This window comes from Chelonia mydas, chromosome 11 (genome assembly GCF_015237465.2).
Source record: "Chelonia mydas isolate rCheMyd1 chromosome 11, rCheMyd1.pri.v2, whole genome shotgun sequence".
Classification (NCBI taxonomy): domain Eukaryota; kingdom Metazoa; phylum Chordata; order Testudines; family Cheloniidae; genus Chelonia; species Chelonia mydas.
In genome coordinates this window covers 29308646-29327947 of record NC_051251.2, presented here as the reverse complement: position 1 = coordinate 29327947, position 19302 = coordinate 29308646, and the positions used below count along the sequence as shown (strand labels likewise).

General features: G+C 44.7%; 1 protein-coding gene across 1 annotated transcript in view; it reads right to left on the bottom strand.

Moving 5' to 3' along the window:
- KCNJ3 (potassium inwardly rectifying channel subfamily J member 3) overlaps positions 1 to 18758 on the bottom strand; it is a 196258-nt gene extending 177500 nt beyond the window's left edge. The window contains exons 1-2 of the mRNA XM_007056676.4: positions 16558 to 18758; positions 221 to 437 (exon numbers count right to left, since the gene is read on the bottom strand). Of these exons, the coding sequence (XP_007056738.1) occupies positions 221 to 437; positions 16558 to 17244 (904 nt within the window). The 5' untranslated portion in view covers positions 17245 to 18758. The remainder of the gene's footprint in view (positions 1 to 220; positions 438 to 16557) is intronic.
- Positions 18759 to 19302: the final 544 nt, after the last annotated feature.

Below are 19302 nucleotides of genomic sequence, written 5' to 3'. Positions count from 1 at the left end.
AATATACATTTTAGTTTTCAAAACAATCGCTCAAATAATATGTAGTTCATATGAAAATAGGTGTACAGTAACCTTGTATTCATTAATGACATTCTACGACAACAGAATAAAAGCCATTGTAAAAATCTATTTCGCTTTTGGAAAAAGCAACACAATTATAAACTATATACAAACATAATTTTTGCTGGGTGGTTGTTTTTGTTTTGTTTTTTTTACTCACCAGTTGTTTCCACAATGCCCTCTAGGATGACGACAATCTCAAACTGTTCAGTTTGCATGCTTCGCTGAGAGAGGTCATAGAAGGGGCTTTTGGCATCAATCACATGGCAGATTGTAAGTGGGGAAACAAGAAAAAGTTGATCTGCCCCTGTGCTAAAACCTACATCCAGTTCAAGTTGATCGAGAGGGAGGAACTCGCCCTCAGGTGTCTGCCGAGACTAGACAAGCATGCAGAAAAAAAAGAGAAGAAATCACCGTTAGTACAGCAATTTTCGAGACAGCCTGAAAGCAATTCACATCATTGCCAACACTTTGCACTATCAATCATCTGAGACAAAATCCAAACAAATCATTATGCAGCTATGTTACAGAAAACCAGGCAGAAACCCAATGTTGTTCATATAGAACATGCATGAATTATTTACAATATACATCTAACTATAATTACAGCTCTCTAACTCAAAAGCTTTGGAAAAATGCCTGGCCCCAAAATGTCTGTTCACACAAATTATGGAAGTGGGTGTACATCAGTGGTGGTTCTGCCACCAGGACACTGCCACACTGAAAAGTTAGGAAATAAAATCAGAGTAAAATAAATGTGCCTTTAATCTAATTCTGCAGCTCATTCGCAGCCTTAATTTTACAGAACAGCTTAGTCAAATGAAGTATTCATGTAGGGGCAGCTCCTCCCATAGCTCAGACTACAGAGTGTAAATGTGCATGTTTGACTAGGGGGCCCCAGAGAAAAGCAGCAAGAGTTCATTGAAAAGCCACAAAAACAGCTGAAAGGAAATTTTAAAGGTACCCTTAATTAGAACCCTGCTACTATTAGGCAAGTGGTTGCAATCAAGTCCATGGGACTATTCACATGTAAGGGACTACTCCCTGAAAGTCAGGGTGGCAGATTCAGGCCATTAATAAGTATCTGTGCAGCCAGAGTGTGTTACATTGCCCTTCCTACAAGTTTAATCTATTACCAACTGGTGTATATATGTTAAAGTGTAATATAAAACCACTGCACGCTACAGAATGTATCCGGGAAGACCAAAGAGTCAGAAGTCCATGTATAGGCCTATTATAATAAATTTATTTCATACATCTGCTGCATTTAAACATATTAATGGGCTGCTCAACAAAATATAGGTGTATGGAAGCTGATTAACAATGATTAATGGCAGTGTAAAAGTGAGTAGAAAACGTATTTTAAAGTATTCCCTTAAAAGTTTTTACTCTATAACTACATACTCAGTGTACATAACTGCATAATCACAGAGTAGAGTGGTGTTTGTTGTTGTAGTTAATGGTTTCAACTTCTTTCCTATAAGCTGTATTTGAAGAACCTCAAAACAAATCTGTAAAAATATTCTGAGTTGAATGTTGAAGTTCAAGGTCTCAGCTCAAATGAACCTAGTTTAAAAAAATCTGCATATTTAAGTTAAACTTTGCAGGTCATTATTATTTCAGCACCTGAACTAACATCTGTTTAATCTCAAATGCACTAGCTCTGCCTGCCACCAAAACACCACACCTCCCACTGCCCTTCACAATGCAGTCGTGGAGCCCAACTCTATTGCATACAAGGAGCATGGAGTCCTCTTTCCTTGTCTGATGCATCATAACCATAGCAGGTCTCCAGCATCAGGAACTTCTGTGTCTCTAAAGAAGCTGGGTAAATTTCACCATATCTAAATGTACACTGGTAATTATAAGTTGCAAATAAAGCCTGTGAGATTTATTATTATATGATGTATAGATTCTCAGGGCACTTCTACACTGCCCTGAAGTTCAGACTACGTTGGCCTGAATAGCAGTGTACACCAAAGTGCTACACTCAAACTCCCTCATGTAGATGATGCAGGTGTGAATGAAAAGGTTCCTAGATCACTTTAATGTAATACTGTCTGAAGAGGATTACATTACTATGAACTAGAAACCTTTTAGTTTGCACCAGCAGAATCCACACAGGGGAGTTACAGTGCAGCACTTTGGTGCACATTGCTATTCATAGCCCCATAGTTCAAACTGCATGGCAATGGTGACAAGCCCTTCAATTTTTCTCTATGCTTTGTTTTATATTTAAAATATATCACAAGACTTATACCAACAGCTAAAACTGCCTTTTATCAAAAACAGGTCATATGTCCTCCTTCATGTTATTCTTTTGCATGATTCTCTTTGTTAGTGAACAAGGGAAAACAGGATGCAAGCTTTCTAGGTTTAATGTCAAGTCGTTATGAAAGCTATTTGGTAGGTAGCAGAATTGGAATATCAAAGGCAATTCTGCAAATCAAGATTCAACTGGAATCTATGTTAAAGCAGTTTGGAAAAATTCACAGATTTCAAAATGTTGATGACAACTGTCACTTTTTTTTCCCATTTCTGATCATCTTAATCTACCTGTATAAGGCAGCAACATTGCTTAAAAAACGTAAACCTTCCGAGTTTAACACTTTAAAAAAAGTAGTCATTTTATGGCTGTAACCATAAAGATGAAAAATATCATTCCAGTGCTGTGAAAGACACTTTTTAATCTGATTTAATTGAAACTTTTGCTTTATAGGCTACATTTTTTGTCTATTATTCAAACGTACATAGTTCAAAATTTAGAGAAAATTGTTTTTCTTTCAGTTACAGTAAGTTTAGGTATTGTAGCCATCATTGGTTAAAATGCTGCAGACCAAAATGGGATTTTCCACTTTGTTTACGTTGCCCAGTTCTAAAATGGGATCTGCATGGACACAGCACTCCTCTTGTGCAAAGGTAGGTTTGGAGCCTTAGCTTGTCAGTTTTCTTTCTGTTTGTGAAAATTATTCACTCTGCAACAGAGGATGTGAGGGAAAATGTTTTGTTTAATAGGAAAATGTAATGGTAAAAACCACAAAAATTGGCAGAGGGATTCAAGGACAGGTATAGAATCAGAAACCACTTTTAACACATTTATTAAAATTTGACTAGATTTCAAGTTTATGATACTCATTTAAGGTTTGTTCTGGAAAACCTTTTTCCCAGATGATGAGTCCTTACTCACACAAGTAGTCCCTTGGCCTTACTTTCATGAGTAAGAACACGTGTGGCTACTCACATGTATAAAATTTAAATTTAAACAAGATTGGACCATTTTCAGATTAGAAATACGGTGCACAAATTTTAAAAGAGGATAATTAACCATTGGAACATCTTCACAAGGGCTGTGTTAGACTTTTCGTCACTGGACATTTGACAATCAAGATGTTTTTCTACAAGATATGCTCTAGTTCAAATAGGAATAATTCAGGGAAATCCTAACGCCAGTGTCATACAAGAGGTCAGACTACATCAGTGATTCTCAAAGCCGGTCCGCCTCTTGTTCAGGGAAAACCCCTTGCGGGCCAGGCCAGTTTGTTTACCTGCCACGTCCGCAGGTTCGGCCGATCGTGGCTCCCACAGGCTGCGGTTCGCCACTCCAGGCCAATGGGAGCTGCGGGAAGCAGTGCGGGCCGATGGATGTGCTGGCCACCCTTCCTGCAACCCCCATTGGCCTGGAGCAGCGAACCACGGCCAGTGGGAGCCGCCATCGGCCAAACCTGCAGACGCGGCAGGTAAACAAATCGACCCGGCCCACCAGGGGCTTTCCCTGAACAAGCGGCAGACCGGCTTTGAGAACCACTGGACTAGATGACCACAATGGTCCCTTCTGGCCTGATAATATATGAAGGAATCTTCCATTTTATTTCCATTTAGTTTTAACCTTGTAAATAACCAGCTTATAAAGAGAAAATTATCCTACCTTCAAGAACTAAATATAACAACTTTATGTACTTAATTTCATCAAGCAGCTCAGGCAATAAATTGAGTGAAATGCAAGTGGTTTGTTAATATAGCCATCATCTCGCACAAAAATTGAATCTTAATATAATTTTTGGATTACTAATTTACATATGATGTATAGTAACAAAGGACACTTTGCAATTTGTTACCATATATCACCCTCCTTCTTCTCTTCCTATTGACTCAATACACCTCCTTTCCTGCTGCTCTGCCATATTTTTCCCTTCTTCTCTCCCACCTCCTGCTGTTGCTCTGATTCTTTATTTCCCTTTCTTAGTGCTCTGACTATGCTGGCTAGCACAGACCACTGTAGCCTTTGCTGGTAACCACGGTTTGTTGTTGACTTTACCTCATAAAACAGAGAAGTTATTTTTTCTAAGTAAAAGTGAACTAAGTCAAAAACTGGAACATCTGCAAATACCAACTTTTGATATGTGACCAAAATGAAGTTTCTAGTTTAAAGTAATATTTTAATACCTTTTTAAACTATTCATTACTGATGTAGGCCAGATCTTGCATGCAACTTTACTTTGCATGCAACTAACATGGATAGTCTTATTTAAATCAAGGGGATTACACACACTGATAAAGTTACATTCTTAAATGTTGGCAGGATCCAGTTTGTATTATTTCCTCTAATTATGTCTTTTGTTGTTATGTTTCAGAGTAACAGCCGTGTTAGTCTGTATTCGCAAAAAAAAAAAAGAAAAGAAAAGAAAAGGAGTACTTGTGGCACCTTAGAGACTAACCAATTTATTTGAGCATAAGCTTTCGTGAGCTACAGCTCACTTCATCGGATGCATACTGTGGAAAGTGTAGAAGATCTTTTTATACACACAAAGCATGAAAAAATACCTCCCCCCACCCCACTCTCCTGCTGGTAATAGCTTATCTAAAGCGATCGCTCTCCTTACAATGTGCATGATAATCAAGTTGGGCCATTTCCAGCACAAATCCAGGTTTTCTCCCCCCCCAGACAAACCCACTCTCCTGTTGGTAATAACTTATCTAAAGTGACCACTCTCCTTACAATGTGTTTGATAATCAAGGTGGGCCATTTCCAGCACAAATCCAGGGTTTAACAAGAACGTCTGAGCCTCTGATAGTGTGGCAACAAAGCCCGTTGTCAACTGTACCCACATATCTATTCAGGGGACACCATCACAGGGCCTAATAACATCAGCCACACTATCAGAGGCTCGTTCACCTGCACATCCACCAATGTGATATATGCCATCATGTGCCAGCAATGCCCCTCTGCCATGTACATTGGTCAAACTGGACAGTCTCTACGTAAAAGAATAAATGGACACAAATCAGATGTCAAGAATTATAACATTCATAAACCAGTCGGAGAACACTTCAATCTCTCTGGTCACGCGATTACAGACATGAAAGTTGCGATATTACAACAAAAAAACTTCAAATCCAGACTCCAGCAAGAGACTGTTGAATTGGAATTCATTTGCAAATTGGATACAATTAACTTAGGCTTGAATAGAGACTGGGAGTGGCTAAGTAATTATGCAAGGTAACCTATTTCCCCTTGTTTTTTCCTACCCCCCCACCCCTCCTCAGACGTTCTTGTTAAACCCTGGATTTGTGCTGGAAATGGCCCAACTTGATTATCATACACATTGTAAGGAGAGTGATCACTTTAGATAAGCTATTACCAGCAGGAGAGTGGGGTGGGGGGAGGTATTTTTTCATGCTGTGTGTGTATAAAAAGATCTTCTACACTTTCCACAGTATGCATCCGATGAAGTGAGCTGTAGCTCACGAAAGCTTATGCTCAAATAAATTGGTTAGTCTCTAAGGTGCCACAAGTACTCCTTTTTTTTGTTGTTATAATTCAGAAGGCATCAGTAATTAGTTATACTGGGACCGTAAACATTTACATAAAACTATACACTATATCTGCATATATTTAATATATACACACACACACACACACACCCTTGGATTGTAGTGTTGAATGTATTATAGTCAGCATGGCAGTGAATTACAAAATCCGACCAATTATGGCACCGGAGGAAGTCATACTAGTTGCCCTGAGAGAAAGATCCAGCTTTTAAGCAACAGAGGACTCTGTTCTGGCAGCTGTATATTAAAAGCCTCTGAAACCTAAAGACCCTTTCAGATAGGCAGTGGAACAGAGGGTCAGAAATGGGAAGTTCAGGGAGAGAGAGAGAGACAAATGAGGAATTCTCTGTGAAATTTCAGGGTTAACCAAAATAGGAGCAGTGGAAGAGCAAGAACCATGAAAGCCACAGGTCTAGCACTCTGAAGCATCTGTTTTAATTTTTAAATGATAGTGCTATAATTCCATTTTGAGATTGGATGCTCATGTTTTAACATAATAGTTTATAACGTCATAAGAACCCTTTGTAAAATGTTTGTTCTGTGATATAATTGCCTGTTTATTTTTTATGGTCCCCTCTCAGGATTTAGCCCTATACATTTTAAAACTATACCAAAAAACCCAAAGCCAGTCTCTAAGAAAATCATATTTCAGATTCATATGTAATCACAGGTTATATTTTATAGCCCTGAAGTTTTAGCTGTGAAATATGGGGTGGGGTGAGAAAAGCCCAAGAGATTTTATTGCATTTTATTAAAACAGGATTCCAATACGACAATGAATTCAAATCCATCATAGATAGAAGTGACTGAATTGCCTCTGCTACCACAAAACAATGAGCTTTATGTAAATATATCAAATTAAACATCTAAAACACATCTATATAAATATCCTTGTCTGTGCTTCTCAAAGGAACAATGTTTTGCCAAAAACATACAGGTGGGCCACCAGACAATTTTGGAAGGGAATTGTTTTTGTTAGCAGTCTTGTAAAAACACAATGCAACTGAATAAGAGTGCTGTACTTAACTTGGTGACATGGTTACGACATGATGGCATCTAAATCAGTAGCTGCCAAAATTGGCGCTACTCCACTGTGTTTTGTATGCACTTTGAATAGCTGAAAATACTTTGCATACAACCATAAACTTCAGTTTATAGGCAACACAAGCTGCCTTAAGCACTGACGGAGGTGGGGCATGGAGCTACACAAAACTCAAAAGTCATGGATGAGGGAGTGTGTGTGTGGGGATGGAGGAGGTGCATGCTGCAGAAAGTCTGGGGAATGTTAAGGTAGCTAAGATGGATGCTGAAGGCTGTAGGGGATAGTTAGTTGCTGCATAGAGCTGTCTGAGGTAAAGCTGGGCTTTTCCCCACACCTTCTGCCACTGCCTAAACCCTCCCAGCAGCATCTCTCCCTGGATCCAGTAGGGGAAGCCAGAAAGAGAGTAGGTATGGAGGCCTGCTGGCTGCCTGCTCAGCAGGTTACACAGCAGCCCTTGGTGGCCAGCAGCAGCAACTTCTATGACCATGATGGACACAGGAGATCTCAGCTAAGCTACAGCACAACAGGGTAGCTGAATGAGAGTGCAGTATTGCCACCTCTCTCCATTTTATCATGACTAGCGATTTGGGGGTGTTCACTTACCTGTCTCATGAAAAAAATAATGAAAGGCTGACATTGACAACTTATTAATTTTCATAAATATTCAAAATGGCCACCATCTCCTACTACTGCCAGTGGGGCTGAAGCCAGCAAGATGACCGCCATTTCCCTACAATCCAGATGCATGTGGAAGTGAGGCTGTCCTTAATAAAGGATATAGGGCGGGGGAGGGGGGAGGAGGAGGCAAATGTAGGAGTTGCAGAGGGAATGGAGAGAGCAGGGAGGTTGAAGGGGATGCAGAGAACACAGTGATGGGGTGGGAGATGGAGGTATCAGGTGGCAACTCTCCCAGCCTGGTGGTAGCTGTGGGAAAGGGGAGTCCTCCCAAAGCAGCCAGGGGAACGCAGTGTTGGTTGGGATCCAGGCAGAGAAATCCTGGGGGGCAGTAAGGCAAGGGAGTGGGAGAGCTGAAGAAGTGGTACTCCTGGGTCCAGGGAAGAAGAGAAGCTCCAGGGGGCATCAAGGCAGGAGGGAGTCAAGATATTAAAAAAAAATGTATGGAAGTTGCCACAGCTTAGGGGTGAGGCGATGGTAAGTGAAGTCTCCATCTGAGCAGCCAGGAAGAGGCTTTTTTGTGTGCATTAAAGGTTGACTTTTCAACCTGAAATTATCTCACACACATAGCCAGAAGAGTAGAGGGGAATTAAAAAGTCAAAAGACAGACTAAAAAACATGGTTTGATGATGTTTCTAAAACAGTGGTGCTCAAAGCCAGTCCACTACTTGTTCAGGGAAAACCCATGGTGGGCCGGGCCGGTTTGTTTACCTGCCGCATCCGCAGGTTCGTCCGATCGCAGCTCCCACTGGCCACGTTTCGCCGCTCCAGGCCAATGGGGATTGCGGGAAGCAGCGCTGGCCAAGGGATGTGCTAGCCGCCCTTCCCGCAGCCTCCATTGGCCTGGAGCGGCGAACCGCTGCCAGTGAGAGCCACAATCAGCCGAACCTGCAGACGCGGCAGGTAAACAAACCGGCCCGGCCCTCCAGGAGCTTTCCCTGAACAAGCGGCAGACCAGCTTTGAGAACCACTGTTCTAAAAATCTCAGGATTTGTTGAGCAAATCTCATGAGGTTTTGAGCTCTGCTTTATGATTTTTGATCTCGAGAGGGTTCAGCTCAGGATTTTTGATTTACTGAGATTGCAAATAGTGAGAAGATCATGGAAGATGCACGATACTTAACAGCCTTGCAAACCTCTTGATGCTTTACTGCATTATATGTATATCCAAATAAGGAGTAGTGTGTAATAGCACCAACCCACGAATAGAGTCAGGAGCATCCCGGTTGTACTGGAAGTGGGGAGCAATTTGCTGCACCCTTTCAATACATAGCATGCTCCCAAGTGGTTGACCAACTCAGTAGGCTGAAGGAGCAAGAGCCATGGCTCCACCCACTCCCTGTCCCTCCTCAGCCACTTGTCCTAATGGATCAGCAGCTGGTCAGTGTAGATAAAATCATGATTTTTTAAAAATAATTTAAAACATGACATTTAAAAATGTTAAATAATGATTTTTATTTAAATTGATTATATTTCCATTTTTCTAGTTCTTTACTTTCTTACCACTTTAAACTGCTAATGTAGATGTTTTGTGGTTGTTTCTTTAATTAGTTTCCGAACTCTGTGTAGTGGTGTTAGAATTTCATTAGTCATAGTAGTAAATGTTAGCAGAATTTCAGATTTACATGGAAATTTTTTTTTTTTTTTTACTAATAAGTTTCACATTTAAAATCCTCATCTGTGCTGAAAAGGAAAAGTCCAAGGTTTCAATGCCTCTCATTATGAGCAAATCAAATTCAGACACAAAACCAATAAGCGAACAGTCCATGTTATATCTGCCACTTTCTGATATATTAAACTTCCACAAGTCAAGAAGGCTGAAATACTTAGACCAGGCTATATTTCTCTACCAAGATTCATAGTTTGAAGTCAATGGGACTTAGGTGCTTTGGAAAATCCCACCCTCAGCTCCCTAAATCCTAGGGTTTAGGATCCTAATTTTAGGCTCCTATTTTTGAAAATTTTGGTCTATGTGCATAAAAAAAGTTCACCAATACCTTTGCTAATGTATTGAAAGTCTAAATTACTTTTCATTGTTAATGCTGAAGCTATTTTGTTCTGACATGACAATATTTTATGCTACAAAGACTGGTTTTAATAAAATGCAATTTTAATGGCTGCTGCTGCAAACGTTTTTGCACATGCTTAAACTTTAAGCACACTGGTTGTCCCACTGAAGTCAAGTGGTGTATTCATAGGAATAAAGTTACCTATGTACATGTTTCTAGGATCAGAGCCTTAATCTGCATTTTTAAAAACCCAACATTTATAATCTAGTTCATTATAAGTTTTAATATGATGTTACAATGACATTTTCAAATTTGCTTGACAAAGCCTGAAGCTAATTTTTATTAAAAATAAAGTCATCTATAGTAGTGCCTAAGAATGAAATAAGAATGGAACCCCATTGGGCTAGACCTGGGGTCTCAAACACGTGGACCACGGAGTTATTTTCTGCTGCCCGCCAGCTCCCCGCAGTCCCCAGCGTTTACCTAGAGCAGCTCCGGCTGGCCCAGCGCACACAAGGGGCAAGGGCAGGCTCCCTGCCTGCCTGCCTGCCCTGCCCCCGCACTGCTCCGGGAAGCAGCCAGGACCTGGGGAGGGGGGACACAGGGATCTGTGTGTTTCCCTGGCTGCTCCTCCAGGTACCTCCCCCGAAGCTCCTATTGGCTGCGGTTCCCCGTTCCCAACCAATGGGAGCTGTGGGGGGCGGTGCCTGGAGGCGCGGCCAGGGCAACACACAGACCTCTGTGCTCCCCCCCCCCCCCCCAGGTTCCAGCTGCTTCCTGGAGCGGTGCAGGGGTAGGACAGGCAGGCAGGCGGGCGGGGAGCCTGCCCTGCCCCCAGTGCATGCTGGGCCGGAGCCCACCCACCAAACCCCTCCTGCACCCCAACCTCCCTGCCGCATCCCACACCCCCTGCCCTGAGCCCCCTGCCGCACCCCACACCCCTCCTGCACCCTGAGCCCCCTGCTGCACCCCAAGCCCCCTGTCCTGAGCCCCCTGCTGCACCCCGCACTCCTCCTACACCTTCTGGGGGCAGGGAGGGGACAGAGTTGGGGTGGGAATTTCAGGGAAGGGGTTGGAATGGGGGCTGGGAAGAGGTGGGGCAGGGGTGGGGCCTCATGGAAGGGGCAGGGCCTCATGGAAGGGGTGGAGTGTGGGCAGGGCCAGGGCAGCATCGGGGGGTCAGTGATGCAGCCCTCAGGCCAAATGTACTAGTCCTCATGTGGCCTTCGTGGTCATTTGAATTTGAGACCCCTAGGCTAGACACTCTACACACAGAGTAAGAGACAATTGCCATTCCAAAGAGCACACACTGTAAATAGACAAGACAGACACAGAGTGAGGTAGGTGACCAGATGTCCCGATCTTATAGGGACTGTCCCGATTTTGGGGTCTTTCTTATATAGGCTCCTATTACCCCACCCCCGTCCCGATTTTTCACATTTGCTGTCTGGTCACCCTAGAGCGAGGGAAGGGGTATAACACAAAGAGTGAACAATGTGATGGTAGCAAACATGTTAGCTCCACAATTTTTTTTTCAGGTGAGGGGAGGGCAGAAAGGGGGTTTGGTTTAACAGGAATAAGCTAAAAAACGGAAAGAAAAGTGAAGGGAGAGGGAATATTCAAAGGAAGGAGAGAGACGGCAGGGGAGAAGATAAGAAGGGCAGGTGTGGATTGAAGCGGAGGTGAAGCAATTGAGAGGGAGGAGAAAGGAGAGGGTTGGAGCAAACAGCGACTCAGTACAGGGCAGAGAAAGTCTAATCAAAGCTGTAGAATGTTCTGTAGGTGTCCAAACCATGATATGAAATCACTCTACCCTGCATATGATGTTCATCACTGTGCTCCCTCTAGTACCCTGAACTAGGGTCAGGATACCCCTAATGTTACGCTACAGAATCTTTACATTTCTGTAATATAATCCATTATTCCACAAGAGGTCCTAACAAAGTCAAGGTGCTACTCAATCTGAACAAGAGTACAAGCGTCTGGCCCCTACATTATTTTAAACAATAGAACTGTAGTTTGCCAGTGATCTCAAAAGACCATTATGATGATGGGAAGAGTTAACCAGAGCAGGCTGGGAAATATATATTTATGGCAGAAGAAAGGGGGTCGGGAGAGAAAGGAGTCAACAGAAATGACATGGTTTTCACTTTTGTCAAAATCTTTGGGGTTTTGTCAACAAACCTCAAAAACCTCAAAACCAAATGTTTTCCAGAACTTTTAGTTTTTGAGTTTTTTGGTTTTTCAGCAAAAATCAAAAATATTTCAACAACTTACATTTTTGTGAAAAATTCTAATTTCCCATCAAATAAGCATCTTAACAGAAGGTTTTTTTTAAACCAGCTGTAGAGATAAGATTGGAATCTCAAAGTTATTACTTTGTCTTGGGATAAAACAATGTTTCAGTAACCTCTAAAATGAATCTCCTGTGTTCCCCAAACAAAGAAAATCCAGCATAGGTCACACAAATCAGAGGAAAATGTTTTCCATGTTGAAATACTGGGATATCCTTAAAATACTATACTGAAATGGAAAACTTTTTAAAAAGACTATTTACACATATCAGTACTCTTTGTTGAAGTTTTCCTTTTCCTACGAGATCACTCTCACTGCAGAATTTTTTTATCATATAGTTCTATCTAGGAGCCAACTTTTGTCCAGCATGCTCTGGGCTCAGCTCCCAGAACCTGCGCATGTTCGCAGATCCATGGTGAAGACAGATTCACAAACTTTTCAGAGTACACCCTGCAGAGCTAGTTGGGGTCAGTGTACATAGCTTCTAGCCATTTTCTGGCCCCTAACTTACCCTTCTCCTTTAGGTCACTCCACACACACATCCCCATCCTTGCAGAGAGCGCTCCACAACGTCTGAAAAATTGAGGACACATTTCCACAAAACCACCTCATCCTTCCACAGTCAGGGAGAAATGTGCGGGGGAGAGCACCCTCTATGCATGTCAGCTCAGGGACACAATCCATCCAAAATTACGATAATGAACAAACTCTCATACTGTTACTGTTTGTGTGGCACAGTATGTATGAACATTCTACAGTACAATTTTTAATATAATGCCTTTAATTGTAGCCTGGTTTTATGTGATTTTATTTCTACATATTACAATGCATGTGGTATTTTATTTAAATTGATACTAAGACAAGTTTTCTTCACAGAAATATTTATATTCAACAAATTTCCACAATAAATCTCACTCATGGACTGGCTCACTCTTCTAAACCAAGCACAAAAAGTGATTATAGAGTCATGCACTCACATCTGTAATATTTGCTAAGTTTTGTGGAATCATGGCAAGTTCTAAAAGCAGCTTCACCTCTTATAATCCTTTGCAGGGGCATGCCAAAATTATACAAAAGGGAGAACTTTTTAATTCACAAAGCAGCATTGTTATTGAAATGTACCTCAAGGTTGAACTCCTTAAAATATTTAATTTAAATATAAGGTTGGGCTAAAATCAGTAGCCTAACCTCTAATTGGATAGTACAGCCTAATAATGTAAAGCAGTTCCATGGTTTATTTTGGTGCCCCCTAAAGACTAGATGAACACCAACCAGGCTATTTCACACATAATTTATTTTAGTAATTTAAACAACTGATAATAGAAAACAATCCCCTTTAACCAGATACGGAAAATATATATCAAAAAAATCTAAAATAGCTGCGAAGGGGGGAAGTTAGAGTACCTCCGTAACTTTTCATTTTTGATCTATGGAAATTATCCTGGCAGGGTAATAAAGAAGCAACTTAATTTCTATAATTTCTTTAAACATTTCTATCCTATGATGCATATAAGAAATTCACTGAAGTTGAGGACAATGTGTGCGTTAACACCATAGTTGGAGGTTAGACTTTACCACGAATTAGTACATAACTATGGACCTGGTTCTCCAAATACTACTGAAAATAGAGAATAATCTCATTTGGAAACATTTGTTCAGGTCTAAATGCCACAATCCTGCCACTGAATCCATATAGTGTGACACGTGCACTGGTGCTCATCTGGCTAGGCAGTGTGCATCGTTGATGGGTCCAGGAGCAATGGGGACATCCCCACAAGTGGGGGGGGGGGAAGAGAGAGCTCAGGCAGGAGCAGCTGCAACACAGCTCCTGCACTTCGCCAGGTTCTCCCTCCCCATAGCATATGTGTATGGGAGAGGGGGAAGGTGCTGCTTCTTTCTCATTTCTCACCCCTGTTCCCTGTGCTGTAGGATGGGGGAGGGGCCCTGTTCTGCCTACTGCTGCTTCCATTGGACATGGAGGGTGGGGATGGGGCAGCTCATTACTTCTCCCCTACCGGGCAGCAAGAAGGTGGAAGCTGTGTCTGTTTGGTGATTGGGAGCAGCCATGTTGGGCTCTTTTCCAGGCCCCCCCTTCTCTAGTGAGCTAGATCTCTTATGATGCCAGGAGAAAGCTGATTGCCAAGTTTTCTTCAGGCTCTGGAAGGGATTTTTCCCCATATGACAAAACTGTCAAATTTCTGTGTGGGATTTTTCACCTTCCAGCCAGCATCCTGGAGGTCCAGATTTAGGGTTTAAATAACATCTGTCATGACTTTAAAAGTTTCTAGTACGGTTGGTGGGCTCAAAAGGATCCGAGGTGAGATCCATGTAACCCAATGGGCTGCTTGAGCAAGGACCCCAAGCACAGCATTGCACAATAAGAGGGTATGCTCCCATGTCTCACACACTGTGAGGTCCCCTCATCTCTTCTACCTCCTGCATGGAAGAGGGGGAACAGGTTGGGACCCTGGCTTCCAGCCAGGGTTCCTGGGCAGGCCTAAATGGGCATAGCCCTCACTTCCACCCTCACGTCTGCCAAGCTGAAGCCATTGACAATCAATTGAAACCTGCTCTGGAACAGCCCTTCCAGGTAATTTACAAAGTTTTAATAAAGTTGCAGCCTCCGCGTATAACCATACTGTGGCATATATGCCTCATTGTTTGGAAATCAGTGGGATTCTGCCAACACTTTTCAAATTGCAGGACTGGGGCCTTAGTTAAAACCGTGATTTTAAACGGCTTGCACAGGTGTAACTGAGAACAGAATTTGGCTCGGGGTGGGGATCTCTTAACCTTTCTTACCAATAACCCTCGAGAATATTAAAAAAATGTTTTTAGTTTTCAATATTTTAGTGTAGTGAATATCCATTTCCTAGACAATGAGTATTTTATAGTCAGATTTTAGTCAATTTCATTTGCAGACTACTATAATGTAGGGCAGGGGTGGCCAACCTGAGCCTGAGAAGGAGCCAGAATTTACCAATGTACATTGCCAAAGAGCCACAGTAATACATCAGCAGCCCCCGCATCAGCTCCCCCACCCCCAGCTCCCAGCATCTCCCACCCACCTGCAGCCCCACCAATCAGCACCTCCCGATCAGCTGTTTTGTGGTGTGCAAAAAGCTGTGGGAGGGAGGGGGAGGAGTGAGGTCATGGCAGGCTCAGAGGAGGGGGTGGGAAGGAGTGGAGTGGGAATAGGGCCTGTGGCAGAGCCAGGGGTTGAGCAGTGAGCACCCCAGGGCACATTGGAAAGTTGGCACCTCTAGCTCCAGCCCTGGAGTCGGTGCCTGTACAAGGAGCCACATATTAACTTCTGAAGAGCCACAGGTTGGCCACCCCTGATCTACGGGCTTCATCCAAAGCCCATTGAAGACAGTGGGAGTCTCTCCAATGACTTCAATGGGTTTTAGATCAAGCCCTATAAAAATACTGAAATGTCTGAGCTGCAAACACTTCAGGTGGATATTTTAAAATATGTACTGTTTACCACAGAATTTTTCTTGTGGAACACTACAGAAATATTTAAATTGTTTTTAGGTTTTGGACCAAATTTGATTTGAATCTAAGTTTGTAAGGATGTTAAGTTATATTTAAAATGTCAGTTAAATGGTCAGTTTTCCTTACAAATCATCTATACAATTTTAAAACCCACTATCTTGAGATTCAGCCTCCCAGGAAGTTAATGAACTATCTGCGCAAAAAAGGGTCTCCGTGATTAGCCCTCATTATTATTCAAAAAATATACAGCAGAAAATTGACAAAACAAAAGGTAAAACAATAACCAGAGATTCTGAATAGAGATTGCTTTTTTTTTTTTAAAATAGATCCTGTTTACTTAACAGCTCAAAATGTAGGCTGCATAATGTTAAGGGCAGGAATCTACCTATTCTGTCTATAAAATGCACACACATTACAGTGCTGAATAGACATAGTAACCAAACTGGAAATGTGTTGACAGCAAATTATAGTGTAAAGGATGCAGAGACCAAAACTTAAAGGCCAACTGTATGAAGGAGGAATGAATGAAGATGAATTCTGGATAGAGTGGGAATGCAAGTGCTCTAGAGAAAGAAGGGGAAGGTGGAAATCGGAGTGCTCAGGAGGAAGGTGATGGGGCTGAGAGTCCTGTAGAGGAAGAGAAGAAAAGAAGGAGAAGCAGAAAAAAGGACAATGCTAAAAGGAATGCTCTGGAGAGAAGAGGAGGAAGGTACTGAAGTCAGAAGTGGTAAGGTGGAGAAATAATCTTGAATGCTCTCTGGAAGAGGTGGGAAAGTAGAAGGGGAACTGAGAGTGGTCTGGAGAGAAGGAGGTTGGTGAAAGGGGAAGAAGGTGTGAGTGCTTCAAGGGACGGGGGAAAGGTTCAGGAAAAGGTGAGAGAATTCTGGGGAGAGGGTGAAGTGTGAGTACTCTATGGAGGAAGAGGCAGCATGAGGACTACAGGAAGCAGTGGAATGTGCAGGAGGTGTTAATATCCTGCAGAGGAGGAGGAAGAGATGGTGTGAAGGTCTTAGAGAGAAGAGGAAAGTGGAGGAGGAGTTTGATGGGCTCTGCAAAGAAGACAGCAGCACAAGAGCTGTGGGGAGAGATAAATCATTCAGGAGGAAGTTTGAGCGCCAAGGAGAGGGCAAGAACAGGACTATGCACTTACTTTAAGTAGCTTGCAGCGGATCTGCGCGGAGACCATGTGGCTGTTGCGAAGGTTGCCTACCCTGAACATAAGGGTAAGTTTGCCATCCCGCATGGAGATGACAGCATGCTCACTGAACATCAGTGTCTCTGCCCGCTTCTTAGGCTGTGACATCTTGATAAACATGCAGCCAATGAGGAAGGCATCCACGATAGAGCCCAGGATGGACTGGAAGAGGAAGAGGATGATGCCCTCGGGGCATTTGTCAGTGATATAGCGGTAGCCATACCCAATGGTAGCCTCAGTTTCAATAAAGAACAGGAAGGCAGAGGGGAAATTGTAGACATTGGCCACACAGGGAGTGTAGTTATCATCATGGGCTTTGTTCAGATCACCCCGCATGTAAGCGATGAGCCACCACATGGAGGCCATGAAGAGCCAGGCCACAGTGTACGTGAGGATGAAGATAAAGAGGTTCCAGCGCCACTTGAGGTCCACCAGGGTGGTGAACAGGTCCGACAGGTAGCGGCTTGTCTCGCTGCCCAAGTTGCCATGCTGCACATTGCAACGGCCATTCTTGTCCACAAATCGCTGTCTCTTTCTCCTAGGAGCTGCTGCTGCAGCTTGCTGCTGGTGGAAGCCTGAGCCACTGGAAGAGGTGGTCACTACCTGGTAATCGTCCCCGAATTTCCTTCGGAGTGCAGACATAATACGGAGGGGCTAGCCAGAGTCACCAGAAAGGAGGCACCTCTGGGCTTGCACAGCACAAGGGGGAGGGTCTGCTGCTCCCCTTCACTCTCTACTTTTCTGCTCCTCTCTCTCCCTGCCTCTTTCCTTCCCTGTTTCTCTGCCCTTCTGCATTTTTCCGTCTCCCTTCCTCTTTCCTATTCCCTCTCCTTACCTCCTCTTTTCTTTCCCTTCCTGCTTCTCTCCTCACTCCCCTCCTTTTTTCAGATGCTTCCTCTTTTTCTTTCTGCAGCCCCTTACTTTCCAAACGCTCCCTATTTAACAGGCAGAACCTTCCCTTCCCCCCCCCCAAAACCAAGAGCCACACAAAGACATGCAGTCCCGTTTTACCTTTGTGCAGCTCGCTTGCTCTGTATCTCCCTTATTCCACTTCCCTCTGCTGCACCTGCATGTCAGAGGAGGAAAGTGGATGTATTCCGAGCAAACTAGCTGCAAAGCCTGCAATGAGAGGGGCAGATACTTGCCCCTCTCCTCCCTGTCTTCCTCCTCCACGGCGCTATCCTTTGGCGAGGACCGGGCACAAAGGTATCTCTTCCCAGGCTCAGTGCACCCCTAGAAAGACGGGGAAGGGCAGCCTTCCTAATCCCCCCACCCAGCAAGATGCAGCAAGGGAGTCTCTTTCTGGCCGGGCTCTCACTATCAGCCACCCCCAGCCGGACACAAGTCAAGCACATGGGCGGAGAGGCGATCGGCGAGGCGCCCCAATCCCCGGGAGGAGGCAGCTTCCTAGCTGCGCCTCAGGAGCTGCTCCCCTCTCTTCTCAGCCCCGGGTCTGCGGCTTACAGGAGGGCTTGAGATACGGGTCCCCCGTTATCCCCCGGCGGCGGCTGGTAGCAAGGAGAGAGCCCCAGGGAGCTCAGCAGGAAGGACCCCCTGTTGGGCTGGCAGCTTCTCCCCTTCCTCTGCAAGCCCCGGGGCGGGGGTTACAGCCTGTCGGTTGCTCCCGGTCCGGTTTTTAGCTGGAACAGAAATCGTGCTCCAGGGGTTTTTTCCTCCTCATGCTAGCGGGCAGCGAGACGCGCGCTGTGGCGAGGCAGCGGCCCCGGAGCTGTGCGCGCGGCGGCGCGTGCGAGGAGCTGCGGAGCTCGGCGAGCCCCGCCTGCCCCTGCCTGCTCTGCACCTCCGCTGCTCCTCACTTGGCTCCGCAGTGCCGGGCAGCACCGCCACCCCGGAGCCCCCAGAGCAACGGGGCTCGCCCCAGCGGCTCCTGGACCCGCCTCCCTCCTACCCTGGCTCCCGCAGAGCAACAACTGCCAGGGAGGAGGCTAACGGGCTACGGTTTATGGCTCGCGTCTCACGGGCTTGGGAGCCGACAAGCTGCCGCGATTGTGGCACCTCAGCAGCAGCTGAGGCAGCGCTCCGTGCAAATGAGTTGTTCTCCCCCTAATGCAGAACATATGAGAGAGTCGCCACGTGATTTTTGCCCACACGTGGGGGGCGCAAAGACCCTCGCAGTACCGCAATATGTTCCCTCCCCGCTCTATGCACCGCCCTCCTCCCCAAATATTCCCTAATTCTCCCTCCTCTCAAACCCTCCGTTTTCCCTGCCTCACACCCCTCCGCTTCCCCCCACACCCCAGCGCTGCTCCGTTCCCTCAGGTCTCTCACCTCTCCTCACACTCCCCCTCCAGCCCAGCCCCTTTCCCCAAACACCCCTTGCTGTGCCCCAAGCCTCTCAGTTCTCCCCCACTGCCTACCCCTTGTTCTCCCATCCCTATCTCCCCACACTCCTCCCTCTGCCCTCCCCTTCATATCCCCCCACCTCCCATTCTGCTTTCCATCTAAATACCCCGCCTCTCTAATTCACCTCCTCCCAATCCCCCTCTCGTGAGCTCCCCTCAGCCAAAGCAACCCCCACCCTGCGCATGTCCCTCCAGTTCCCTTTTGTGCCTTGCCCTCTCCAAGGTCCTCCCACCTCTCCTGTCCCAGGTTTCAGCTTCCCTCTTCTACTGGTCTTGTATCCCACCCATGGATGAACTAGGGGTCACCAGGGCCGGCTCTAGGTTTTTTGCCGCCCCA